The 27,731-nt window shown below is 40.8% G+C and overlaps 1 protein-coding gene across 7 annotated transcripts in view; it reads right to left on the reverse strand.

Annotated features, from left to right (window-relative positions):
- Positions 1 to 891: 891 nt before the first annotated feature.
- The window catches only part of cadpsb (Ca2+-dependent activator protein for secretion b), a 65,851-nt gene continuing 39,011 nt past the window's right edge, over positions 892 to 27,731 (reverse strand). Inside the window, exons 12-31 of one of the 7 annotated variants that reach the window (XM_041944577.1) lie at positions 23,238 to 23,374; positions 22,951 to 23,138; positions 22,066 to 22,167; positions 21,903 to 21,966; positions 21,667 to 21,790; positions 21,217 to 21,218; positions 19,314 to 19,329; positions 16,485 to 16,591; positions 14,650 to 14,658; positions 12,584 to 12,740; positions 12,357 to 12,498; positions 11,415 to 11,576; positions 9,969 to 10,124; positions 9,683 to 9,830; positions 9,483 to 9,557; positions 8,783 to 8,866; positions 8,481 to 8,513; positions 8,191 to 8,298; positions 2,166 to 2,270; positions 892 to 2,082 (exon numbers count right to left, since the gene is read on the reverse strand). In XM_041944577.1, coding sequence (XP_041800511.1) covers positions 1,906 to 2,082; positions 2,166 to 2,270; positions 8,191 to 8,298; positions 8,481 to 8,513; positions 8,783 to 8,866; positions 9,483 to 9,557; positions 9,683 to 9,830; positions 9,969 to 10,124; positions 11,415 to 11,576; positions 12,357 to 12,498; positions 12,584 to 12,740; positions 14,650 to 14,658; positions 16,485 to 16,591; positions 19,314 to 19,329; positions 21,217 to 21,218; positions 21,667 to 21,790; positions 21,903 to 21,966; positions 22,066 to 22,167; positions 22,951 to 23,138; positions 23,238 to 23,374 — 2,096 coding nt within the window. In that variant the 3' untranslated portion in view covers positions 892 to 1,905. Of the gene's footprint in view, positions 2,083 to 2,165; positions 2,271 to 8,190; positions 8,299 to 8,480; positions 8,514 to 8,782; positions 8,867 to 9,482; positions 9,558 to 9,682; positions 9,831 to 9,968; positions 10,125 to 11,414; positions 11,577 to 12,356; positions 12,499 to 12,583; positions 12,741 to 14,649; positions 14,659 to 16,484; positions 16,592 to 19,313; positions 19,330 to 20,250; positions 20,320 to 21,216; positions 21,219 to 21,666; positions 21,791 to 21,902; positions 21,967 to 22,065; positions 22,168 to 22,950; positions 23,139 to 23,237; positions 23,375 to 27,731 lie in introns of all 7 variants that reach the window. The other 6 variants (XM_041944569.1, XM_041944560.1, XM_041944602.1 and 3 more) reach the window with 6 other exon arrangements.

Raw genomic sequence — 27,731 nt, forward strand, 5'->3', positions numbered from 1 at the left:
TGCCATGAAAAGCAAATAAGCACCATGTTCATCCTGCTGCCCCCTGCTGTCAGTCTGTCACCAAACACCACTGACGGAAGAATTCATATCCTTTACTCTAGTACCACACTGAAAAATACTCAGTTACATGTACAAGTCCTGCACGAACAGAAGTTACTTATTCATAGAAGCATCTGCGCTTGTACACTGAAAGTACTCATTGTGCAGAGCAGCTCATACTTCCTTATTATTACTGATGCATTAGAGTGTCTGCAGGATGTTCATGTTGGGTATCACAATGATCATTGTTTATGGATTATTGTGAAAATGATCACAGATTGTGTATATAAAATCTTAATCCGTAGCCTAACTAGGAACTTTAACTATTAAATAAATGTAGTGGAGTAGAATCATAAAGTGGACTTTTAAGTACAAGTACCCCCTGTTGCCATGGAGACAGTGAGTTAACTGTAGGCTACAACTTTTGTACATTCAGGGAGGGTTTTTTGCCTATATTTGTTTACATTTAGGCAAATTGGTGACATTAAAAATTCAAACAGTTCATGTTGGCAATGTATTGATAACTAGCACTGGATTACTTTGATCTGGAAGAAACTTTGATAAAGAAAACATGAATTCTGAGGAAAGGTCTGCAGCTATGAGCAGCGTCATTCTCTACAATTCCTCAGCAGCTTTATAGACTCTCGTCATTGTATCCTCTGAGTGTGTTGCTCACGCTGAACTAGTTACTTTCCACCACTGAGCGTACAGTTCAGTCTGTTTCTAATTGTGTCTGTTATAGTAAACATGACAGAGGATGCACATGTACAGTAATTTTTATTTCGAGGCCACAGCTCTTGCATATTACAACTGTTGGCTTTCATAAGGCAAAAGCAAGAATGAATCCACCAGCTAATTCACACAGAAAACAGAAAGCGTTTGGGGAGGGTGGGAACCCACAGGCATGCAGCGATGGCTCAGAATGCAATGTACAGCATTTTATATTTATATATATATTTATATAATATATACAAAACAACAGTGAGACCCAAACAAATGCCAGACATCTCATTCTACACAATTACAGAACAAAGACAGACCAACTTTTTATTCAATAAAAAAAATTATTTTTGCTCTTTTCTCTGTAAAAGTGCAACTCAATTAAAATAGAACCTGTTTCAAGGCCTTTTAATGTTGAAATAAAAATAGAATCTCCCAAGTTATCAAAATGGAGCTATGAGAATATTGCATCTCTAGAATACCCACTCGTTGAAGTTCAAGATTCCTGTTGAATCATGTCTAATTAGTAATTGAGATAAGATCACATAGCATTGACACATGATAAAAATGCAGGTCTAGACTTACTGTTGATGTTAACAGTGAGTAGACAACAGTGTATCTGTAACAGCCGTAAACAAATACAGAGGTTTCTTTTCAGTTTGAAGCAGTTGGCATTCACTTAAAAACAGACAAGACAAAGAAAAGGGTCCACACACTCATCATCACGACAATGTACCATTAATGAATGTAGAATACGACAAAGAAGCGCCATATAGGTTTGCATTGGACAGGGACACACCTATTAATCTCACTCAACATTGTCAAACAAATGGTTCTCCATATTGCTTAGTAACACATAGAAATGAATTTAGAAATGAATGAATCAAAGATAGGTGCTATCTTTATCATGACACAGCTAAACTGCCAATCATAGTTATTTTTTAACATTTTTATTTTGATTTTCCTCAGTATAAGTACTATTTTTATAGTTAATAGTTCCTTCATAGGCATTTCGAGCTGACAAAGAGGTCCTAGAGTGGCTATCTGAGTTGGTACATGCATCGGTAACCAGGCTAAAGTCAAAAGTGTGAAAGGGGGTCGGGGTGAGGGGGTTCAGGGGAGGGTTGGAGTGTCAGTGTACGGGCTCTAGTCGTCCTCTTCGTCCTCCTCATCGCTGTCCTTCATGGAGATGCCCTGCATGCCTCCTTCCCTCACTGAAGCAGTGGCCTCCTCCAAGGTCAGCCTGTTGCGCACCGTGTCGTACATCTTACTGTTGAGGGTGGAGTCGAGGACGCCCTGCAGGCGAAAGTCCCGGTACTTTTTCTACAGGAGGACGGAGACACGTCAGCAAAGCCCGTGGACACCAAGCACGTTTTATGAGTCGGACAGGTGCTTCCCAGGCCTACCTTTGTAATCCTGATGAGGATCTTTAGCTGGTAGACGTGCAGCTGCTGATCCATGCGTTCAGTGAGCCAGGTCCCCAGCAGGTTCATGGTGGCAGTGTACCATTGCTGAAACACATAAACACAACGCTCTCCAGCAAAAACACACACTCACACACGTACTCAAGACATCATGACATAAAACTAACCTTAAAGACAAGCAGCTAAACACGCACAGTGTGTGACCATAAAACTCAATCGCCCCCATGTGTGCATTCAAGCATCACTTCAATAACACCTCCTGGCTGCTTAAACATGTGAGGCTACGCTTCATTTGACCCATGTGGACGGTATGTGCACCAGTCAGCGAGGATTCATGATGAACCCCACTTCACAAGACAGACATTCTTGCATTTCGGGAGTCAGGATCGGCAAACAATGCAAGTTCACGGGCTGCGGGAATGTAAGAACGTTCAAAATAAATCTTAGAGGCTAAAAAAGGATTACAAGCTACTGTGTAGTGCGCTTGTTTCAACTGTTTCCTCTCATCATGCATTTCAGATTTAAGACAAAAATAACTCTTCTGTCTTCATCTAGCGCTTTTAAAGCCCCTGAAAACTTGGTTTCACATCTCAGAGATTTCTCTCTAGCTTTAAATATAAATGATGAAATCAGTTTTGGGGATTATATGTTTATATCAGAGCTGCGCTGCTTCATCAGGACTGCGGGTGTGGTCTGACCAGATTTGACTAAAAGTGGTGTCACAGTCTTCTAATTGAGCCCTGCCCCCTTAAATCAAGCGAGGCGAGCACAGATAGAAATCTCTTCATTGGAATTAGTTTGTCATTTTGGGAAATAAAGCTTATCCACTTTTCTTGCTGAGGGTGAGATGAAGACATTGATACAGCTCTCATGTCTGTCAGTTGCCAGCAGCTGGTTAGCTTAGCTTAGCATAAGGACTGGAGAAAGGAGGAAACAGCTAGCCCGTCTCTGTCCAAAGATAACAAAATCCACCAACCAGCAACCCTGGAAAGTATCTTTAACACATAACTTGTTTATTCTGTGCAGGAAAAAAAACTTTGTTTTTGTATAAATTAAAGAAATGAGATATGGCGTGTAACTAGAAGCTGGTAGGTGGATTTTGTTACCACTGGACAGAGGCAGGCTAGCAGTTTCCCCCTGTTACCACTCTTTACACTAAGCTAAACTAAGTGTCTCCTGGTTAAAGCTTCAGATTGAGCAGACCGACATGAGAATCAATCTTCTCACATATAAGCAAATAAGCGTATTTCCCAAAATATCTGCTGTCGCTGATTGAGGAAACAGGTTTTCGGGGCCTTTAAATTCATCAAACACAGAGGATCGCCTGCCCAAACTCGTCCATCGACTCCCTGAGATATTTAAGACTTAAACACCAAAACTGGTCCAATTTCAATTGTTCCATAAAGACAAATTCACTCTAAATTATAGCTCCTGAAATAGGTTGAAATGTTCTTGAATTTGGGCCTTACTGTAAAACATGCACGCACTCACACACAACACGAGTCGAAACACACAAACTGCATTTATGCTGCAGCACCCCGAAGAGCTGAAAAGAGCAATTTTAGAGGTAATATTCGGAGCACTGATGCTGCAGCTACTTGAAGAAAATAATAAAACAGAGGGAAGTCATAAAGCATTGACAGATTTATCTTCCTCAAACTGTAATTACCCTTTGAAATACTAAAAAAATCTTCTCCGAGTCAATATTTTGTAAACGATGCATGGCCCATCAATTATTGAAGGCAATTACTTAGCCTTTATTTATAATTTATTCTCGTAGAAATGCCGCGCCGCATTTAAATATCCTGTGCCGAGGATAGAAAACTACTTCTCTATGGGGAACTGAAATTATAGTTTTGACACGAGTTCATTAGCAAAAGAAAAACAGAATGAGAGTGAGTAAATGGTTAGCAGGCAGGGAGCAGCGGTGCTATTTTCTTGTACCTTTTCTCCGCTTTGCTTTGAGTGGTTAGTTTCCCACACTGGATACGTTTCGAGTTACAAGAGAACAGCACCCAAGTCTAATAGAAACAGTTGTCATACCTCCAATTTCAAGAAAAGAAGTCAACTTTAAACATGTGAGTAGGCAGGAACGCAGAAAAGGTTTCTCAGGCCCGAATTGGAAGTGTGAGGATTTATTTCGAGGTTGATTTGGATCAGGATTAGGTGGATGGTTGAAAGGTTTGAACTTGAGGCCGGATATGCAGATGCCTGTCCACTTCACAGTCGAGTTGAGCGTGCAGTGCATGCAGACCTCGCAAGTGGGTGGGTGGCAGAGTACGTGCTAAGGAAGGCTGCTGTATGTGCAAATGAGGCAGAGCTCTGAGGAGGAGGGTCATGCTAGAAGATGTACACAGGAAGATTATTTGACTCTAAAATCATGCCAACCAACATAATGTGATAAAACAACGCAACGCAACACTAGAGATAAGTGCCACTTTTTCAAGAGAGGAGGCAGCAGGAATGGTGTTAATCAGAAAAGAGGAGATTAAAAAGGATTGAAATTAATTAGTGAAAGAAAGAGAGATAAAGTAGAGCCTATGCAACATCTAGGAACGCTTTTTTTCACATGCATGCAGATGGATGGATGGAGATGCATTCAAATGAAAGAGAAAAACATTGACATCCTTCAGGTAAAGAATAGTTAAAGAAGGCTAAAGCTGAAACATTCACAGCTTGAGAAGTCTTCAGAGGAGCTCAACACCACAGTGCTGAGTAGGTTTCCAGTGCACTTTGGGGCCACACAGAGGACATGGGGGAGGGGGGGGGACTCCACAGCAGAAGAACTGACAACACAGACGGAGACACGGGGAGCCAGTGTGGACCTCAAAGACAGAAGCGGACCCGCACTTCACAACAGTGTCACTCCTCACTCCAAAACAAACGACAAAAAATAATAAAATAAAGAAATCATATTTATCCGGCACAAGACTCCTGCGTCGACAGCCAACACAAAAATCTGAAACCAAAGGGAGGCTTCTGAGAGTCTCTCACACATGAAAACTCGACGTCAGCGCCTCACAGAACTGAGAGGCTGTCAAACACACAAAGCCGTCGCGCTGTTGTCGCACAGACACAGGTCTGAACAAATAGTTTCTGAATGACATGAAGCACACACATCACAGCATTATGTGTCGTTCGAATCACACATGGAGGACACATTGCCGTCAATGTATCCCGTTTAGGATTATGTTTTTGTAAGACAGTGCTCTCTTCACCCTCTAACACACACACACTGGTTCCCAACCTTTTCCTGTGGCCTGTTCTGGCCGTGTCGTGACAGCCCCTCAACTCCAGGTGTGTGTCTCTTATTGACTGTGAGACTTTGAGCTGCACATTAGAGTCCTGCAGGCTGTTGCACCAGCTGTGTGCCAGCTAGTTCGAACGTAGAGGAGGAGTTATGGACTAAAAGACACTGACACCACATGTCAGTTACGCTACATAGAGTTAAGATAGATAGTGCTGCCACTAATGACTAATTTGTCATTATTGATGAATTATTTTCTTAATTAATTTATTAATCAATTATCAATCAAGTCTATACAATCTTCGAGAAATGTAAAAATGCAATCACAATTTTCTAAAACGAGCTGCTTGTTCAGTTCAACATTAAGTCTGAAAGTTGACGTTACTTATCCTGAAACTCCACAACTCTGATAACATTATTCCAGTCGTTATTCCCCATTACTTTAGATTTTTATTACTAAAAATGTCGAGCTATTGGTTCCTGATACAGGTCTGAAACTTGTTTGCTCTACCTCGTGCTTATGTACAGCTGAACTTCTTGAAAATGTATTTTACTTGATTTTATGCATCCTATGTAATCTATTTTTACCTATATTTCAATATTTTATGTTGTGATTTTATGCTTTATCGTTTTTTTTTATCCTTCTTCTGCTCTATTTTTGTACCTATATTTTAGTATCTTATTTTTTGGTTTTATGCATCGTCTTTATTTTTACTTTTATCAGTTGGGTTTTATTCTCCATCCTATTTTACATTCATTTTTTGTATCTGTTTGTACGTCCATTCTGTCTTTTCTATGTTAAGCATTTCTTTCTTGTAAAGCACTTTGAGCATGAGCATTTCCTGTATGAAAGGTGCTATACAAATAAAGTTTTTATTATTTTAATTACAACAGGGGTTGCCATGTCATCATTCAGATTCTTCTCGCTTCACTCACTCGGTCACCGGATGCTGGCAGGAGCTGTGCTCATCGTCCCTGAGCTGCTCTTCACCACAGAGCTGGCAGATTAGTTCAGTGTCGTCACGGAACTAAACGAATGTTGGAACGACGCTCAGCGCACCAGACAGGGAGCAGCAGCAAATTATCACTGCAGAGAAGGCGCCATTTTTCACACAGTGATTAATCGCACGTCAAAATAGTTGCCTTTTCCTTAATCAACTAATTCTTCCAGCTCTGAAGACAGAACATTGAGAAAAATAACACCTTTCCCGAGCAGGTGTGAATCCCTCCTCATTAACTAAAGACACTAATTATAGAAGAGCCACAGTTAATGTTTTTGTCTTTTGTTTGGAAGAGATTTTCTGTTTATTTTGTTATTTTTTATGGCCACTTGCTTCGGTCATTTACGTGTGGTAAACATCAAAGTTCAGCAGAAGCCATGGACAAATGTTTGTTGTGTTATTAACGAGGCAGAGAGAAACACGTGTTGTATCACGCTGTGTTGCTTCACACATGATAACAAACTATTATCTGCGCCTATATTTGGAGTTTTGACATATATCAGTATCGGCCTTTTTTTAAATCGGATGGGCTGATATCAAGAAATCAATTCAAAACAGGGTTATTTCGGCTCAGATGATTTAAATGTTACTTTATTAACTGTGGAAACATTTCAGGTAGCTTTTTATTTAAGTTTTTATTCAACTTTATAAGAGATGCTCCTGCATCTAGGAACTCCATGCACTACTGGAGCTAGTTATTTTCTATTTGTTTGGTTACAAAAACTTGCTTTAGGCATTTAAATGAAGTTAAGTGTTTGTATTATTCAACATTTTACGCCAATTTTTACACTTTCACTGCAAGTCGATATCGGCTCCAAATATCGGTTATCGGCCTCCTCATCTACAAATAATCGGTATCGGTCCTAAAAAACCCATATCGGTTGATCTCTATAACAAACATAATTTTCTCCTGTTGTCTCTTCATCCTGCCGTTTAGCATGAAGCTGCTGATGTTGACTTTATATTCAAACTGGTGCAACAGGCTGCAGAAAGTTTTTCACAAGGAAACATTTGAGAAAAGTCAAAGAATGAACACTATTCTGTGTAGTAGTTATGGTTTCCATCTTCTTTTCTAACCTCTAAATCATCTTGTGATATTTATGTTGGGAACTCTTAGTGGGGTCTTGCCCCCCAGGTTGGGAACCATTGCTTTAACAGGCCGAGGGTCCATGTCAGCCTCCGAGAGTGACATCTTTATGTCACCTTGGCCCATCCAGCTGTGCATCTGTCACCCAGCAGTTTCAGTTCAGAGAAACTGTGTGGGTGCTCCACTGTGGACTGAGGCCAACAAGGCTGGGTGTGTTTATTCAGGAGGCTGACATGCTTAATGTGGAAAGTATCTGAAAGCACGGAGTACAGTGGTGAGTGGCTAAGAAATACAAGTTGGTGTGCTGGCACTGCAATCACTATGGACAGTTCTGTTCTTTCCAGAGAGCACTGCTTCAGATAATCCTTTTCTGAGGATGCTTTTATGGACTCTTTGTAAATAAAAGTTTCCTTTTTTTAAAAAACACAAAGGCCCAAAAGCACTGTGGCAATGCACACCAGAATGCAGAGGGCAGCAGCTAAAGTTCAGAGAGAAGAGAGACAGAAAGAGAGAGAAAAGTCAAGAGGGGTAGAGGATCAGAGAGGCCTCTTCTGCCAGGCTGAAATACATTTCCTGGTCTCAAAATGGGACTTATCCCTCTCTGCCCTGTTGTTTTGCCACATTTTGGAAGGCCCCTCCCTTCTTGTGAGGAGGAGACGGCATCTTACTTACATCAAATAACCTTTCTATATACACCTCCTCATTGACCTTATCACGAAGCATATCCTGAGAGTGGCGCACAAAGGTCACGTAGCCGTCGGCCACGTCCATCCCAGGTTTCTGTAAAGCAGAGACAGAACGTGGTCAGGGCTCAGGAGGCGGATAAGCAAACACAGGAAATGACTGTAATCAAAAAAGGCAGAAAAGAAACACTGTTGATGGTTATGTTCAGCTGTATCTGCAAACACACACACACTGAGCTTGTGTAAGCACACAGAGGTGTCGGCTGTCATTGCACTTACAGGTACATCCACATATTTAGAGGCAGCTTTCACCTGAAACCAGAACAGTGCTGTCACACACAGGCTGAGGGTTTACATAAGACAATTTGAATCATCATTAATATCATTAGGGATGGCTATCTCTTTAAATTCACTACTACTAAAAATTGTCACAAATAAAAACAAGTTAAATGCAGTGCTATAGTGACTCATTATGGTCCACATCCAAAGCATACATTAACATTACTGAACAATTCTGCTGAAACAGCCCATTAAGGAAAACGAGGCAGTGAGGGACTGAATAAAGAGAAGCGTCATCTCACCGTGAATGAAAGGAATGAGGAGAAGAGAGTTCCTTCATCATATCTGGAAATCTTGGCCAGCACGCCCTCCAGAATGGCAACAAACTGAGAGAGGAGGGTAAGAACATCATCAACTTAACAAAAACCAGGAGTCTACAGCCATGCTAGCTGCACTGCTAATGCCGGTATGTTAACATGCTGATGCTAAGCAGGTTTACATATAGCTTAGCATTTGCTCATTAGCAATAAACACAACACACAGCTGAGGCTGATGGGAATGCCATTAAGTTTGCTCTCATTTGGTCAGAAAGCAAAGATTTGGAGAAATTAGACCATTTTTTTTTTCCATTTTAAACTGATGATGGCACTAGATGAAAGGTGAGGACCACCAAAGTTATTTCAATTCATCCTGAGGCGGACTGAATGTGTGTGAGGAAATTTCATGGCAATCCATCCAATTGTTGTTGAGATATTTCACTCAAAACCACTAATCATGGTGGCGCTAGAGGAAGAGTCAGAGGGTCAACTCTCAGTGGGAATTCAGCCTTTGAGGATCATGAATGTGCAGAATGTTACTGTCAATCTGTCAAATAGTTGTTGAGGTAATTCAGTCTGAAGCAAAGTGGATAGTGGCTATGCCGCTAGCACGGCTAATAATCAGAACTTTAAATATCTTCTGATAATCTGACAGAGCAATACACAAACTGATGCACAGTCGCACCTTTGCAACCAGAAGCTGGATCATGTCTTTCACGCTTTCCTCAATCAGCTCATCTATCTGGGAGTGGAACTGCTTCTGCACAAACAGGGAGAAGTTTTAACCAAACATCAGTTTAACAGATCTTTTTTTCTTCTTGTAAATATAAAACTAACAAACTGTGGTTTGAATAAGGCAGGCGCCGTCCGAGGTGAAGTTCTTACCTCTTGGCCCATCTCCATGGCGCACAATTTAGCCGACTGGTCCTTGGCATCCACCATCACATTGAACATGGTGCATAATGTTGGAGAAATGCGGAAATCTGTGGACTTGCTGCTCTTTGTCAGCTTGGACTCAAATGCCATCCTAGTGCTGCAATGCAAGTGAAATATTTATACGCACTATAATATAAAACATTCAGTAAAAGTAGCCAGTGTTCATTCTCAAGTATTTCTGTTTCTGTCAGTCTGTCTTTTCCACGTGCATGCGCACACACACACACACACACACCGCTTGACGCAGTTCTCGATCATGTTGCTCGACATGAGCTTGATGCGACTCTCCAGGTGTTTGGCGAACTCCTCCTCAGGCCAGTGCAGGTCCCTGATGAAAGTCTGGAGGGCGTCCAGCTTCCAGAAGAGGTCCTCCGACGTCCCGGAGCCATTACTGCCATCGACGCAGACACACACACACACACAGGTCAGAAGACAAAGGTCACCCTGCTGGAGAGAGGGGGTGGGAGGAGGTGGACGGGAGGTTGTTGTGGCAGGTGCAGAGGAGGATGCTGTTCCTCCACACCTGAACACAGTCAAATTTTACTCCGACCATACACTGACCGGTCCGTCCAAATGTGTGTCTCAGTTCCTGTTTGTTCAGGTGTTTGTGGACAGTCAGTGTATGGGTGAAAAGGAGCGGGCAGGGTTTACTGCAACAAATCAATAACCATGCTGCAAAGTATGATTATTGACCGGGATGTGAAGTGGCCACATGCAGGTATAGTCACTGCAGATACAGCAGCTAATCACACTGTGTCAAGACAAAGGAGTGGAGGGAATGGAGAAGTGAGGGAGGGCTTGTGGAAAATAAAAAAGCATTTATAGTCTATTTCAAAAGAAATCTCCAAATTTATTCTCCTTCATCACAGGCCCTCTCTCAACGTCCATGTCCCCAGGCTGGTGGGGCCCCTGGAAGAATTACCAGACAAACCATGCACACCTTTCAGGGCAGCCTGAGTAGAGCTCATTGGGGAAAGTGCTGCAGGAAAGAGTTGGGAGAGGAGGCGATAGAACAGAGAGGGAGAGGTCTGAACGCCATCTGCCCAGCCTCGCCGTGCCATCACCTCCAATCCAACCCGTTATCTTCCCTCCCAATCAGACTACTAGCAGGTGGTCAAGGTCAGAGATGAACCTAAGGCCATGAATGATCTGCAGTACGCTAAAAATCACTAAAGCAAATGCTTGTGGATAACAACTACGGGGAGATACATCTCTTGTAGATCTTGACGTGCAAATGTTTTCAAATGGAGACATACTGTTTTGTTTTTCCTGCTCAGTAAATCCCCAAATAGCCTCAGAGCAATATATCAATCTGTGTTTTTTGTTGTTGTTGTTTTGGCCTGTATCTCCACACCTCAGCTCAACAGCATGCATGTTGAGACAAATGAGAGCGTTTCAGCCTCTCATTTTAGAAAGCAGAACCCCATCTACTCTAACACCTCTCAGAGCGCTCTTGGCATGAACATGGACACAATCATGGAGTATTCGCACATACTGGAATGGATCTTTGTGCGATCAGATTCTGTGTAATATTTCATCTCCAGTTAAGAGTCACAAAGAATACATTGTGCTGTACTTTTAAAAGGCTTGATTTTTGAATGATCTTTGGCTGAGGGCATCTTCATACCAAGGCAGTCTCTGATTGCTTAATATTTCTAAAGTAAACTAGTTGAATACACACTCAGAGTCATATATAGCAGCCATCCATGACGGGGTAGAAAAGCTAGGCATTTGTGGAAGGTTAACTGATAGTCCTGCTACTGGCACTGGCAGATTTGGTACTTTGGGAATTTGGAGGTTCACATTTGGTAGATTCACATTGGGCAGATTACTTGTTAAACTCCTGCAGAAAAGACAGACAAAAAGAAAAAAGAATCCATAACAGTGGTGTGGGAGCTGCAGAAAGCCATGTAACACTCATTATAAAAGTAACGTAAAATCTGAAATCAGGTGAAGACAGGAACGTACAGTAACACACATAAACAAGACAGTAATAGTCAAAGACACAGATTAAACGAAGACCTACAGAGTAAAGAGGGCTGGACTCGTGACGCACAAATATATTGTATGTATGTGTATTGTAAATGCAGCAAGAAGGAGAAGCAACATAATACTGGAAAGAATAAAAACAAATAAAGACCAAGAGAAAACCTTTTACCTTCATAAATCTTAAATAGAATCTTTGCAATTAAAAAAAAAAAAGCAAACGGAAGAGTGTGAAAGCCACAATAAATGAATCATAAACAGCAACGTAACAGACTGGAGGCCTTTTGTTTCTGGCAACATGTCAAAGCACACATTATGAAGGTTAGTTCACAAAACAAAACAACAGAAATATTAGGTGTTGCCCTGACCCCAATGTGTCGGAGAGAAATTGGTGAGACACATACATTAGTCAAAGACTATTTTCAGAACAAATAACCTATTTCTTGCACAGAAAAAATAGGTTATTCAGCCCACTCTTGGCTCATTCTTTAAAAGTGAACCTACAGGAAGCCTGGGTGAACATTACAGCTGCTCTCCCTGATTTTTCAGCCTCCACACAGTCAGGCCGTCATCTGAATATAAAAGCCTTGCATCCAACCATTCCTACAGCCTAGCTATAAAGACGGAGGCTCCTTACTTTACAGGCTCCCAGGACTCTCGCTCAAAGCCCTTGTGAATTGACTGCGCGATGGAGGACTCCATCAGATCCACATATCTGACCACCAGAGGAGCATACAGATCCTGAAGGTGTTTGTGGAACTTCCCGTTGCACAGGTGATCTGTGAGAAGGCAGAGACAGAAAGATATCAGTGCCTTTGTTTAAGCATAAACATACCTGAAGAGGCCACGAAATTAACTACATACAGTCTGTCCGGAGGAAGTCGTTGAGCAGCTGGAAGAGTGGGAAGCTGTCCCAGCTTTCAGGGGACTGGATCTCCAGAGCGGCGTCCATGTCAATGGCGTAAAGGGCCAGGAAGTTTTCTGCATGCTCCACCATGAGGTCTGTCCACCATGCAAACGCCTAGAGACACAGCACGAGGGAACGCAAACAGGTGAACAAGGGCTCCAGTTAAGAGACCAGACGACACGAAGAAGAAAGACAAGGAAAGAAGGAGGGAACAACAGGTCTTAAATGGAAATACCACCGGCCTTGTGTATCATCTATGTATGTTAGTGTGTGTCAAAGGAATAGTTCAACATTTTGGGAAATATGCTTACTCACCTTTTCAAGAGGTAGATGAGAACACTGATACCACTCTCATGTCTGTCTGTTAAATATGAAGCTGGAACCAGCAGCCGGTTATCTTAGCTTAGCATAAAGACAGCCAGGGAAACAGCCAAAAAATCCACCGGCCAGCACCTCTACAGCTCACTCATTAACAAGTTATGTCTTGTTTGTTACATTTGCATAAAACCAAAAGTGTAATAATAACACATTGTGGTTTTATAGGGGGATTATGTGCCATTTCTTGGCCAGGCAAATGACTTCATAGAGACATCATGGTTGCCAGGATGTACAGGAGGTTACTGTGTAACATATAACTGTACATTACCATTAAACAATATATAACTTCTTAATTAGGCTAGTGATTTCCTCTTGCTCCCAGTCTTCATGCTAAGCTAAGCTAATCAGTTGTTAGGCATCAAATATTCTCGTATATCTCTAGGCAAGAAGAGCACACATGTGCAATTCCTAACATGTCAAACTATTTCTTTAGTATGCATCAAAGGAGATATTTATTCATGTCAGTATTCATGTTTGTCTCATTCTGCATGTGGACTCTGAAACTGCTGGGTATTTCCTTTCAAACTTAGTTTTCACAGAAAGGAAGGGACGCACCATCACACCTGTCTGGACTGTTTGTGTATCATGTGCGGTATGTGTTTGTGTTTCCCGTCACACACTCTGAGACTGAATCCACTGCTCTCATTGATTAGGACTTAAAGGCGGGATTAAATGTAAGTCAAGTTTATACAGAGCAAAAGGATCACAGTAGAGTTGCATGTTCGTGCCTTGTTATATTCATGACAGCATCTATAGATTTAAAGGGAAAGGTGCTATTCTCATGCAAATGCGGAGCTCCCTGCATGCTTTTCTCTCAAGCTAAGAGATGAGGGGATCCACCATTCACATCACCAGCAAAACCCATAGCCCACTAGATGCGAATGTGACTCATGCACATCTTCGACTAGCCACACCAAAGACTGCAGCACACAGCATCTCTAGTGTTGGAGTGCGTCTGTTCCAATTAGTTAAGTATGTCTCTGAGATTCAGCTGACCGTTTTCTGGCACAGTAAGGACTTCCTCACCCTTTGACAGCTGAAGTGCAGTAGTTGCTTTGCTGGCAGTCTTGGCTTATTTGCTTATCATTCAAACGTGTAGCCAAGTTCAATAAATGAAGCTTGATCTTTCCAAATTACGCTGCATGCTTTGTTTTACAGTTTCTCAGCTGCTTTCCCATTCGGCTCAACCAGCGCAGTGGCAGTCGAACCCGTACTTACCTGTCTACTTACCTGCCCACTCCCAATATTTAACAAGCTTGACAGTTCTAGTGTTAGAGACACAGGCAGCAAACAAAGCTTTTCTCTATCACATTCAAGGAGAGATACTCTTATTGCGGACAGGGTGGGGGGTTTAAAGGGGAGGTTTAAAGCTTCCAACAGGTGAGGGAGGGGAAAACGCTCAAAGGTCGGCAGGCGGAGCAGCCTCCAACCTTTGATAGAGGTTAAGGGACACATACAGGACCCTGAGAGCTCTAGGGCAGACCCAGTGTTCAGCCAGACAAGACTTTAGTGCTGTATCAATGCAGCCATGTCAAGGGACCAATCCTGAAGGAGGTTGTACTGATACTGTACTGGGGGGCGGGACATCAACTACTGGACATGCAAAGTGCATCATGGGAGTTTCTCATTCAACTTTACTACATACCTCTTTTCCCTGCTTGGACAGTCACATATGACAGTAAGAACACAGGAAGATGTACAGAGCAATAATGTATTTTTGAGGCATTTCTCTTAAAGGGTTTTTAAACTACAAATAGACAGCAGAGAGGGATGGAAGAGGAGAAGCCAGGGAAGTAATGCTTGAACAAGTGCGGACTGTGAAATTAATTGTTGGATGGAGGGGAAACAAATGTTTATGGTGGATCAAACTTCAAAGGTTCACATGGAGCATACTTTGGGAAATTTACTGGTTCAGCATGCTTGAAGAGAAAGGAAACCTCTTTATGGCCCGATGAACATGCTTTATGATCACAATTATGTTGTGCAAGCTACAGTGCCTTTTCAATTTCAAACAAGTTTGCCGTCTCTTCTATACCTACAAGCCCACCCATTGCTACAGTGTCTATGAGCTCATTCTGTCTAGAAAGGTGCCTGTTGCCATAGTGGCGCACATGCCATACAGGGGGGTCGTGATGGGGACTGAAGAGGAAAAAGAAATAAAAATACTGTACCGATTGATCTCCAGAACTTGTGACTGCCGCCTGTCAAGCATATTCAGAGAGATACAATAAATCTGCTTTATCTGTATATTCTAAGATCACATTGGATGACCTTCAGAGCTACACAACTGCACATTCCCATCATGCTTTCCTCTCAGTTCAATGTTTGTAGCAGCAAACAGGGTGCAATAAGGACACTGTTTTCAGTGGTGGAAAGAACCATTTATGCAGTAGTGCACTTGAGTTCAATTTTGAGGTACCTAACTGGAGTATATTCATTTTGTGCGACTTTATACTTTCCACAATGTTTCAAAGGGGAATATTGTACTTTTTACTACACTTCACTTATCTGACTGCTATAGTTACTTGTTACTTTTCAGATTAAGATTTTACATAGAAAAAAGATATCATACGATTATAAAACACAATGCATTGTTACAGATGTTATAGATTTTGCTTGTCAACCCTTATAATGTTTTAGATGTGACTGACTAATTTCCCCTCTAAACCTTTAAGAGAGTTTCCTTTGAACAACTGAATACTACTACTACTGAATAATTGTGTAGCAGACCTTTACTTTTTCTTGCTTACGACCCCATTAATCATCTCACATTATTGTCTCTCTCATCGATGCATCGATATTAATCTTTAATGCAATATCTAATGATTCGTCACTCACAGGGGACATTCTCTGTGGCACATGCACTAACTTACTTTTGATGCTTCAGGTATATTTAGCTGAAAATAGTTGTGTACTTCTACTTGAGTATGATTTTGAATGCAGAACCTTTAATGTTGGACTCTACAATGTTGTGCTGATACTCCTACTTCAGTAAAAGACCTGAGTAGTTCTTCCACCACTGCCTATTTTTGTCTTCAAATTATGCCAAAAGGGAAACTTCACATATTAAGAGCGCATGGTTACCGTGTGTTGGCCTGTGTTACTTGTTACCTGGCTGTGCTCTGTTTATTCTATGCTACCTTGAATAAAATATAACTATTTTTCAACGCTGTCATTGCAACACTGAGATATGAACTACGCACATTATATCATTTCCTGTCTAATTTACAGTCTCTGCTCAAACATAGCGCACTGATTCCATGCAGCCATGGTCTGTCGAACACCAATTAGAGCTTTCCTAAATTAAATTCATCTTTTAAAAGTTGTTTTTTTTTTTTAGTTACCCATAGATGAAAGCAGCTTTATTTATAGCAGACTGATAATAAGACTAACTCCCTGTTGTGGGGCGGAGTGAGATAAGAGTGAGAGTATAGAGGGAAAGTGTTTTGAGGAGGAGAGGAGGAGAGGGTTCTCACTCACCTCCGCATGGTGTTCCTGGTTCTGCTGGAGGACCTCTATGACTAACTCCGCCAGGCGAATTGTTTCCTCCAGCTTTTTGGCAGGCGTGACTAAGCGGCCTACGTTCTCTGAGACAAAAGGATGAGGGTGAGGGATGAGTGGTTAGTCAAGCACAGAGAAGGATTCCAGGGGGATTTTTATGACTATTCAGAAGATTTTTTTCCTGTCTATATTTTTGACTGTTTAATAAAAGTATAAACACAGCGCTTACACTGTGATATTTACCTACTATATCCCCTTAACAAGTAAAGCGTGTTCTCATTTGTATGCATTTTGGGTTTGGGCATGACATAAAGCAACAGAGCTGAAGTGTTTGTAGGATAATCAGACTTATGTTGGAGGAGTATCAGGCACAAGAATAGTGGTGTTGAGATGGAGGTGCATCAAAAACATGCATATTGTGAGGCGGTGTGAAGGAGCTGTCGCATGGTGTGGTAGAAGAAAAACACTCAACAAGGGCACACTGTAAAAATAATTCATTACGTAAAGTTTTTCATAAAATAAAGATTTTCCGTTCATATACAGCCGGTCCAATGCTCTACTATTGACTATAATCAAGCTTTTTACTCCTCTTTACTCACTACTTGTAGAGTGGAATTTGTAAAAAGCGACAATAATTTCATTAGTATCTGTGCAGATATTGTTAAAAAACAACAAATGTATGAATGTATGTTCAAATGGCATTTCATTCCAATTTTGTCACATAATTTCAAGACAATTTCATAAACATTTTTCCATGTATTTCTAAATGATATTCAACTTTTATATAATGTCCGGACAATACTACACTAAACTACTTTCTTGAATTAACGTGTTTGGTTCACTAGATGCTTTCAGGGTGTTATTATCTCATGAATAAACATAATCAGATGTGTTCTAATGAATATTTTTACAGTGCCATGGACAAAAGTTTTGTGCACTAAAAACTGCTTTGGCCCTCTTACACTAATCAACGTTGGTCTATAATTTAAATAAGCTCCAAATTGCCTTTGCTGACAGAATGATCTGATAAGACAGTTACATGTCATGAAATGGGATTATCCAAACAGTACGACTATGTGGAATGATAGGTGTGTAATTTGAACATGGAACTGAATGGCTACACAAATCTGAAATCAAAAGCACATACATACGTAACTCTACATAAAACACTAGAGGTCTTTAAAATGCAGTTCTGACTGGGGGTCTTTTGTTGCTTATATTTTACAAAGTAGGAGCATTTTTTTTTAAATATTCCTCAGCTTTTTATATTCAAGCCAAATGGAAACAAATGTATTTTGAGGTCCTGGTTGTAAAATAGATTAAAAAAAAACAAACAAACCCTGATTTAGTTTACGCTTTCAATCCTCATGTTGACTTTATCATTCGGGGTAATCTGAGATATCTTAAGAGCCGAGATAATACTGAGTCATCGTCTTCAGGGACATTTAATCGACACTAATGGATGGATCACATGGATTTGTATTACAGTAACTACATATTCTGCGGTGAAGTGCCCTGAGAAGGAGAGCGCTGGGAGCAGATCTGAAAAAGGTTTGTATGGTTTGGTTTAGAAGAAAAGCAAAGTGGACCTTTGAGGCTTCATAAAAAACATTAATGCATTACAATCAGAAGATATACAGTTTGTCCACAGTATATCTGTTATGGCATTTAAAATGATAGATTGCTTTGTTCAAACACAGAACACTAATGTCCAATGTGTATGTCTATTGTGGAGTTTTAAAGGGCAAGCTCACCAAAACTACAAAAGAAATAAGGAAAACAAGCTCAGCGGTTTTTAACATACTCCCGATGGTATTTAGCCATGCGAATAGTTTCAGTTGGTGGTTAGTCGTGTTTGATGAAGAGGGCTGGATGCACTCCAGGTTTTATGTTTTATTGCATGTGATGTAACCTGTTTTAAATGGGCTTGTGTGGTGGGTTTTACCTTTACATTTTATACACTTTTATTACATGCATTATGCATTTTATTATGTTTTATGTACGTCTGTGAGTGTGCTATGATTCACTTGACTGCAAGACAAATAAGTTGCAAAACCATAACTATGTGCATGACTACATACCATGAAAGCAGAAAAACTTGTTTTCTTTTTTCTGGTGGTTAAACTGACCCTTTGAGTAATGTCTAGGAAAATGACTAGGAAATTTGATTTAAAGGTATGATCATATCAGGTAATATATGACACTCATGTACATATGCAATCCCATTATCGACAGCACGATCTTTAGTTGAAATGTATGTTAATGTTAATGTGTGTTCCACTTGATGATGAGTGCTACGTTAAAATGTTGCTTATGTCCCTTTTTTTCCCCCTTTTTTACTTTAACATGTAGGCAAATATATGACTTATTCTTTTTGTAAGAGATTGTATTGCTCTACAATTTCTTATGCAAAAATGTTGCTTTAATATATTTTTCAGCCACATACAACCAACTAACCCAATAATGCAAAGAACACTGCACTGAAGCTGAAGAAAATGGAAATAAAACTTCCAGAACAAACTAAAGAGTATTGAACCACATCTGGAATGACATAAAGTAATACAATCTCTAAGTATTTACTTTATAGAAAGAGAAGCTTAAAACATGCCAAGACATTTGAGAACTTGAATGTATATTACAAGTGTGTATAATATACTGTATGGAAGATGTGCTACTGGTAAATTCTGTGCATGCATGCATATGTTCTGTATCTATTCACAAAATACACGTGTGTGAAGGGGTCAGGCCTGTGTGTATGTACATGTTTGTGTGCGCTGTGGCTAAACCACAAGCTAAACATGGGTTCACCTGGATCCTTTTGATCCTTTTGACCTTTCTCAACTTCAGCGAGAAAAAGGGAGAGAAAAGATAAAGAGGAGATGTTTAGAATTAGCAGGTTTCTGGGGTTATTTTCACGTTACTGGGAGGGGGGAAGCTCAGAGTTGTTATTCATCACCATGTGACCCTTTCAAACAATCTGCTGGGACGATCTCAGCTCCAGGGAGTGAGGTTTCTAGGCAACAGACAAACGTCACAAACATACAATAAAAAAACAGAAATGCTGAAATAGTAGCCTGTGGAAAATAAGAAAATTAAAATAGTGATAAGATGTTTGTTAACAAACAGACAAAGCTTAAGACTATCGTACACAGGTAAGACACACAAACAGCTGCCGGGATCAAAGACAGGACACACTGAGTGACTTGAGTTGATTTGAATCAATTTAAAACACAAACAGGAGCTGTTAAACCCACACACCCTAACCTTCTCCTGTCCTCCCCATACAATAGCTCTGTCGACAGATGCACCTTCACTATCTCTGGTGTCACGGTGAAAAAAAAGCCTACCTGTTCGGCACAGCACACCACTGACACATGATCAGACCAAATGACTGGAAGAGTTTACAATGTAAGCAATGTAAAAATGCATTCAAGTCAAAGGAATGGGCATCCAACCAAAAGAAAGAAGCTTACAGACCAGACTGCTCATTCATGTCCATCACAAACAGATGGTTCTAAAAAAACAAAAGGACCCCCGACTGATTCAGTGCGGTACTGCTCAGATCTCTCGACTAGTGCGCTCCCCACTCACTCTGACAGACAAAAGGCACAGATAAAAAACAAGCATGGCGGCAGCAACATCTCTGAAGAAAGAGGAGAGGCAGAGGGGGGGATGGAGGTGACAGGGAGCTTAAAACAAGGAGGAGAGGGAGAGGGAGTGGGGAGAGGATGATGAAGGTACTCACGGATGGTTAAATCCATCACTTGAGACGCCAAGCAGAAGACAGGGTGCTCATACATTTCCCTCTTTTTCCCTATAAAAAAGGATCGGGGCATGCAAGAGGCTGGGGTCAGAGGCGGGAAAGCTAGAGGTCAGAGGCTGATGGGAAGAGGGCTGTCCAGGTGAAAACGACATTCTGCTGGGCAGGAGGCCCGTCAGCAAAGCCAAATGTTTGGTTTAATTTGAACCAGGCGCCTCACAAGGACAGAAATTCACACAGCATGGCAAGATAGTAAGGTTTGAATCCTTAGTATCTTTAGCACCCTGAGGGATTTCTTTTAAGGCATAAACAACATCAGAGTTTTCTATGTGAATATGCAAAGACACAGAAAGAGAGTATAAGACATTATAAAATGTCTTGTCATTGATGTAATTTTTGATATGTAATCCATGCCAATAAAGAAAGGCCATGTTGTTATGTCTCAAAGCACATGCAGGTGGCTGATGCTGGTTTGTAGGCATTCAATCCCAGCATTCCTTTGGTTAAAAGCCACTTATCACATCACAAGTCAAGAGGTCAAATAAAGTGATAACTGTGGCAAAGCCCACAACTGTGGGAGAGGAGGGGGGAAAAAAGCATTGCAGACAGCGAGGGACAGGGGACGGAAGATAGTGGTCTTCAGCAAGAGCATAAGACAGAGGTGACAGGAGAGCTGCTGGTAGTTCAAGGCAGGGGTGTAAAGGGGGGCGGGCAGAGTCAGCTGGAGGAATCAGAGAGGTAAGAGCCACAGTAAGATAGTGGAGGGGTGGGGGATGCATCGACTGGGAGCTGGGAGTCAGAGAGGACATTCAGTTAAGCTGAACTCACAGGCCAATCGTCAAATATCAGAGGCCAGAATACTACACAGCTTGAATAGTCAAGGCACAATGAGAGATCAGCACATCAACAGATTTCAGGGCTTTGGATTTGAATGCATTTTTACTCACACACCTCTACACAAAAGCCAACTTGACCTACAGAACAGCACAGAGCTAAAGCAGGCCTGAAACAAAGGAGAGAGTTATTGCACTGAGAGACAGAAAGTGACCGACAAACTGTCACAAATATTTTGGGATGCCAAAAATCATTCGGGATATGGACACAAATATACCATATACCAAGTGAATTCACCATGTGTAAATAAATAACAGCGACAAGTACAATCTCATACTGGAGTCAGAAAAAGGAAGTCTGGGAATATATGTGTGGTCCTTTAAAAAGTGGCTTTTCCTGGTTTATTCCGCACACAACTGCTGACTGAGCATTTCAATCTGTAATCATACAGAATGACTGCAGTACATAAACTGACATTTTAATGACCAGTACGATCACAATCACTACATCATTAACACATTCACTCCAGCGGTCATTATGTGATGGTGAGTGATGTGTTTCTGTTACCTTCGATTTTAGCATATTCTTTAATCCGCTGGTAGTTGAGCTGGGCAGCCTGCTCCAAACATTTGCGGATCACTCCTTTAACTTCTTCTGGTGGAACTGGGGTCACAATGTCCTTCATCAGGACCTGCAGGCCACATTACAGCAGAATTATGTAACTTGTGTTCGTTACATCACAACTGTTGTTGTTTCATGGGGTAAAAAAGGCTTTTTTTTTTTTTTTTTAAATCTTTACAAACCCTCTCCAGCAAAGATAAAGTGGCCTTCAGTGCTCCCTCTGGACGACCGAAGGGGAAACAATATCTACAATGGAAGACGTTAAATGTAATATCAGTGGAAGGCACTAATAGGCATAATATTTTGTAACTTGTAGTAATGTGCTGGTTGTGCGTTGTTAGTTACCTGAAATTTACAATATGGTTTTCCAATATCACACGCAACCGCTCCTTGATGTCTTCAAAGCGCTCCTTCTCGTCCACTTTCACTGTGCTCAGCCCGTCTGGCCTATGAGGATCACACCCACATATTTTAATCCCGCTGAAACCCTGCAACTTCTCGTCTGAGTCCGACGGGAGCAAAAATATATAAAAACTAGCTGAAAGCTCCGAGCTCCCAAGGAATTGACTGCAAATTTTGCGAGATTTGTTTCTCAAGTTCCCTTTGTGTTACACATACAAATAAATGACAACGGCTCACCTTTTCTGTCCTTGAAAGAGTGGTATTTTGGAATCCTTTCTCTTTCTAAACTTGAATATGCGTGCTCGTTTAGAGGCAGTGCGAGGATCTGGGCTTTGGGAGCTCTTTGGGAATGTTAGGGCCTCATAGCCCAGCGGCCCCCAGTAATTGCTGCCCTCTCTGACTTTAACGGACGCATGGGAGGATGAATAATATGGACAGTAAGAGACTATGGCAACAAAGGACAGAGAGAAAAGAAAACAAAGAAAAATGGTAGAAAACAAGGAAATGTGTGGAGATATGCAAGTGGTTAACATAACGTAACAGAAAACGCTGCAAAAATTAAACAGAACATAAAAATAAACAAACATAAGTATGGCAAAATAACATGAATGGGAGACAAAAAAAGCCTAGGATGCTTCTGATGGGGGTGACTTTTCTATTCTGTTCTGTTCTTGTTGCTATAGTGCCCAGCTACTCAGTTTGCTTAAAGGAATACAATTTCTATTGTATCTGATTCAGAGGAGTTGTAATCTTAAAGTGCTTTAAAATTCTGTTAAGCGATGTCACTTACAAAGCATAAACATATTAAAAGGAGGGATTAGGGCACACCTGTTCCCATGGACATGGGATGCACAAAAAGCGAAGCTGTAGTGAAGAAGAGTGGGGTCAATTATAGCCCCACTTTCTGCTCTTTCCAGTAGATCACGCAGGTAACACAGATGTCTGTGACAACCTCGAACTCCGTTCCTGGCACAGTACTCATCCAAGACAAACACCTGACCTGGGCTAAACCATCCCTGCATAACACAAACACACACACGCAGGGATTACGTTGCCGCATATCAGCCAACAAAAACAGCCTACTGCCATAAATGCATCATGTATGTGTCACTCACCAAGCAGCAGAAGGTGTCATTGAGCCTGTGGTCCAACGTGAGTCGCTGCACCATCTCAAAAAGCGAGGCGTGGTCAAAGCTACAGGGGTTAGCGGAGATAAACTCATCCATGCCATGTTTCTGAGCTCTGTCAGCATCTATCCAGCCAACGGCACAGGGGAAAGAACACGTTTCAGAGGAGAGGACATCAGTGAGGCACAGGCACACAGCAAGCCTTCGCCACAACACAGAAACACCAGGGATTTTTTTTTTATTTACTACTTCTAAGGGCAAATAATAAACACTTACAGCTTACATTGTCAACTTGCATTGTGTCAGACAGCGTAAAGAGATTTGATGTATTGGTGGATGAGATTCTATTGATCTTCTATTGTATGTGCATGCATGCATCTTAGTATGTCACATTCCCTGATGTTTTGCAGGGGAAACAAATCATTAAATATCCAAAACATGTTTGAAAAAGTGCTGGTTGGATAGAATTAGATGCATTCTTCTTAATGTATTCAATAGATTCTGCCATTCGCAATTGTTGAATGTCACTCAGGTCCTGACAAATATTGGGACGTGTGCTACTAAAAAAGACAGAAATATGGCAAAAGAATAATTAATCTGAAAACACAGTAGAGATACAGTCTCAAGTGCTAATTTAAGAAAAAAAGTTACATGGTCAAAAGGTTATTGACAGGAGACTTTTTTCCAGTTACGGATCCTAGAATGTCAAACTCTTTCTAATTTTTATTGTTTGTCTTGCTTCATAACTTTTGCCATTAACCTTCTCTGTATCAAGAGGACTTTGAGACTAAAAAACACCTAAACCTGCTCTGTGAAATTCACTAAAGAAAGAACATTAGTAACATCAACTTCTGTAAAAAAGAAAAAAAAAGAAAGTAATGATGTTATAATGAAACTCAGTAAATATGGGTGATGTAAACATACGAGAAATAATCTCTTTTTCCCAGTCCCTTAAAACCAGGAAACTACTAACTAAACTGACCAGAATTTATTTTGCTGGGTAAATAACACATCTGTCAGAGACGAAACGATGGGAGCAAGGATGATTCAAAATAGATAAAAGAGATGCAGTCATGTCCTCAGTGTGAGTGACAGGTGTCATGTCTAGGAGACACTGACATGAGTGATGATGATTTGGAAGTCGGGGTGGGAGGTGGAGGCCTGATCTTGGCTGGGCAGGGCCGGGGTACTGAACAGAGCACAACTGACATCTGTCAACCCCCAGGTCAGTGAGAGGGAAGGGGAAAGTGGTGTAATACGGGTGCTAAACATTCACTGAAATCTGCTCAAAAAAAGGAAGCTATAGAGGGTTAAAATTAGCCTATTTTTAATCCAATCTGAGAAGGAAAACCTGTGAGACGACAAGTAAAATGTGGACGATCAAAATAAGAGATTGGTCGAGGAAGAGGGACAAGACAGGTACAGTAAGTCATAATGGAAAAGAGGAGGACAGTTAACACCTGAGGTCTAGAAACACCGAGAGAAGACAGTCAGTGACATCAGAGGTGAATCCAGTGCTGGATGAGAAGACAGTGGCAGGATGAAAGAGGATTTGGTGGTAAAAGACAACCTTTTAATGGGACAATAAGAAAGTGGCCAGACAAGTGCTGGAAGAAAGTGATGACCACAAGAGGGAGATTCGCTCGGGACCAAGTTACAGAGGAAGTGATGTTGTTGGATCAGTGTTGAGATAGTGAGAAAACATCCATAGAGTGAACAGAAAGTGCCTGGGGTTGGGCTATGACACATAGTGAGTGGGCTACATCTCCTTTGGTTGGATTAAATGAGGAAATGGAGTTTAAGTCCAGAATACACTCAATTCTACAGGAACATTATCATAACTCACAATAATGATAATGACTTCAACCATAAATAAAATTAGCAAATTCCCAAAGTGAATAGGCAAGTACTTCTGCATACATAGATAAATTATCACATGCTGGAAAACAGTGTGACTTTTCATTGAGCTTTTAAATGTCATGCACATCTGCAGACCCATTTTCAAATTTGCATTTTTTTTTTTTTTTTTTGCATTCCCTTGTTTTGTTTTTTTTTCTCTACGCATTTGCAAGTTGACAATACTTGAATATGTTGCAGTGTATTCATGATCTCTACAGAGCACACTAACAGGCATACCACTACTGGAGAACTCTAATAGGGTAGCAATACAATTTGGTGCAAGTACATGGGTAAATAGCATGAAGCCGACAGAGGCAAAACTGTATCATTCTCTGGGAGATGGGGGAAATGAATGAAAACTCCTGTATTTGTACAAAAGTATGGACACATGACACAGGTGTTCTCCTATTCAGGCAAACAAAGGGCAGTCAAAAGAAATCAAAATGAGATCTCTCCTTGCTGGAGGTGTAACACCGGTCTAGCCTCTATTTACAGGCCCATCTACTGGAGGGGAAGGGGGAGGGGGGAGGGTCCGGAGTATTTTATCGTATGAAGGGGCGGCATTAGCTACTCCTTGTCTTTGGCATTCAGAATACTCCGCATACATATTTGCCAACTCTCATGAAGAAAAGCTCAAAGAAAAAGAACTAAAAGCGTTTGAGCCCTCTGAAGTAAAGCATGATCACTTAGGAAGTGTCAAAACAAAATTTCACTCATACAGGAAGTATATTTTGAAAAATAACTCCATCACAGACTGCCATCATCATTCACACTTCATCTACACTTCTGTCTTAGAAGAAATTCATATGGACACCTGATATTTTCTGGGTTTCATGTAACTGCTTTAAAATAATCATCACTTTGTTTTCAGCTCTTGAAATTTATATGAACAATCTTCATTCTAAGAAATTTGCACTTGCTTTTCTAATAGTCGCATTTTATCATCATATTGCTTTACTCTGAGGGATCCGGTCACCAATATGAAAAAAGAGAGAAGGCAATTATGCAGTAACAACTATAATATCAACTTTAACCATTACTGAGCCAAATAATAAGTTCTTAGAATAAAATACATGCATCCTATACTGGCACGAATGGATGCTTATACTTAGATCCTCAAGTTGAGGTCATCAGAAACAAAAAAAGTTATCAACTAATATCTAAGACATGAGGCGAGACGTGATAAAGGAGAAGAGGGAAAGAAGAGAGAAAGAACGTTGCATTTGTCAGATAATCAGCGGGGATTATCTGAGCTGTGCCGGCTACAGGGAAGCACTTACCCTTGAGTCCAGCTAGAAGACAGCAGGGTAAGAAGGGACAAACCAGAATAACATAAAGACTAGCAACAAGGCTGGAGGAGAGCAATCACGAGAGACCCTGACCTAGCAGCTGCAATACTCAAGAAGGGTACAGGCAAAGCATGAAGAAGAAAACACAACTCAAAAACAACAACCTATACCAACATGAGAGTTTGTGGGCGGTGGTGTGTGAGTACATGTGAGGATATGTGAACTTGACAACAGATGTTGAGGCATATTAGAGAGAGAAAGAGGGAGACAGAGAGAGAGAGAGAGAGAGAGAGACAGAGACAGAGGGAGGAAGAGAGAATTTACGATCCTCATCACTCCACTGCAGTTTATTTATTCTGGATTCTGGACAAGTACTTAAGGAGTCAAGAGCTACACGTTAAGTACTGTCACTGTATAACTGCAGATCAAACAGAAGGCTTGCTTTTAAAAGGGACATTGGCAAACACATACACCTACCCAATGAAGTAAACCCCCCAAAGTCAGTTTTATGTGTAAAAGATGCCTGTGTCTTTTTAAAAGGAGAGAGACTATGAAGGTCCTGGAAAGGTTGCAAGAAACCAAGTAGTGGCAACGTTGGTGAAACGGTAAAAGGGCTTTTAACTGTGAGAAAACATCACATCACAATCTTTGCAGTAAAATTTAAACATGCTTTAAAGGAGTACTCCACTGACTTTTTAAGATCACTCTACTAGTCAAATTTGACGTTACTTATCTTAACATAACCTGTGCTGCGTCAGAGATTTAAGTCACATCTGGAGAGCAGTTTGTTTTCACTCAAAAACCCAGTAATAATTACAGCCTGCAAATACCCAATGTTTTTCAGCAAGCTCACTAGTCCTCCAGTAAATCAAATCCCATAAGGAAGCAACAGACTTTGGATCTTTATATTTATATATAGAAATGTAAAATGTATTTTACGTGTTTTGTTCCTCCACCTTCTTTTCTTTTCTTTAATCAGTTCGGTGTGAAACTAGAATTTTGAGTGAAAATGATGATTCAAAACATACTAATACCAATTTATAGTCCAATTTGGGAAGCAACATAACAGAAAAAAGTTGTAATGTCAGCTCGAGGTAGGTACTGGCATTCTCTTTTGAGCTTGTTTTTTTTTTTTTTTTTTTAGCATATGTATTTGTTTATATTTTGGCAAACTAGCACCATTAAAAATATGCTGAATTTGCTGCAAGCAGTACAGATGGAAAACTTAAAAACATGATGATTCTCAGTGTTTTACAGTGTGTCTGTGTCTGTTTTCGAAACAGACATGTCTTCA

This window comes from Chelmon rostratus, chromosome 2, assembly GCF_017976325.1.
Source record: "Chelmon rostratus isolate fCheRos1 chromosome 2, fCheRos1.pri, whole genome shotgun sequence".
NCBI classification, from domain to species: domain Eukaryota; kingdom Metazoa; phylum Chordata; class Actinopteri; order Chaetodontiformes; family Chaetodontidae; genus Chelmon; species Chelmon rostratus.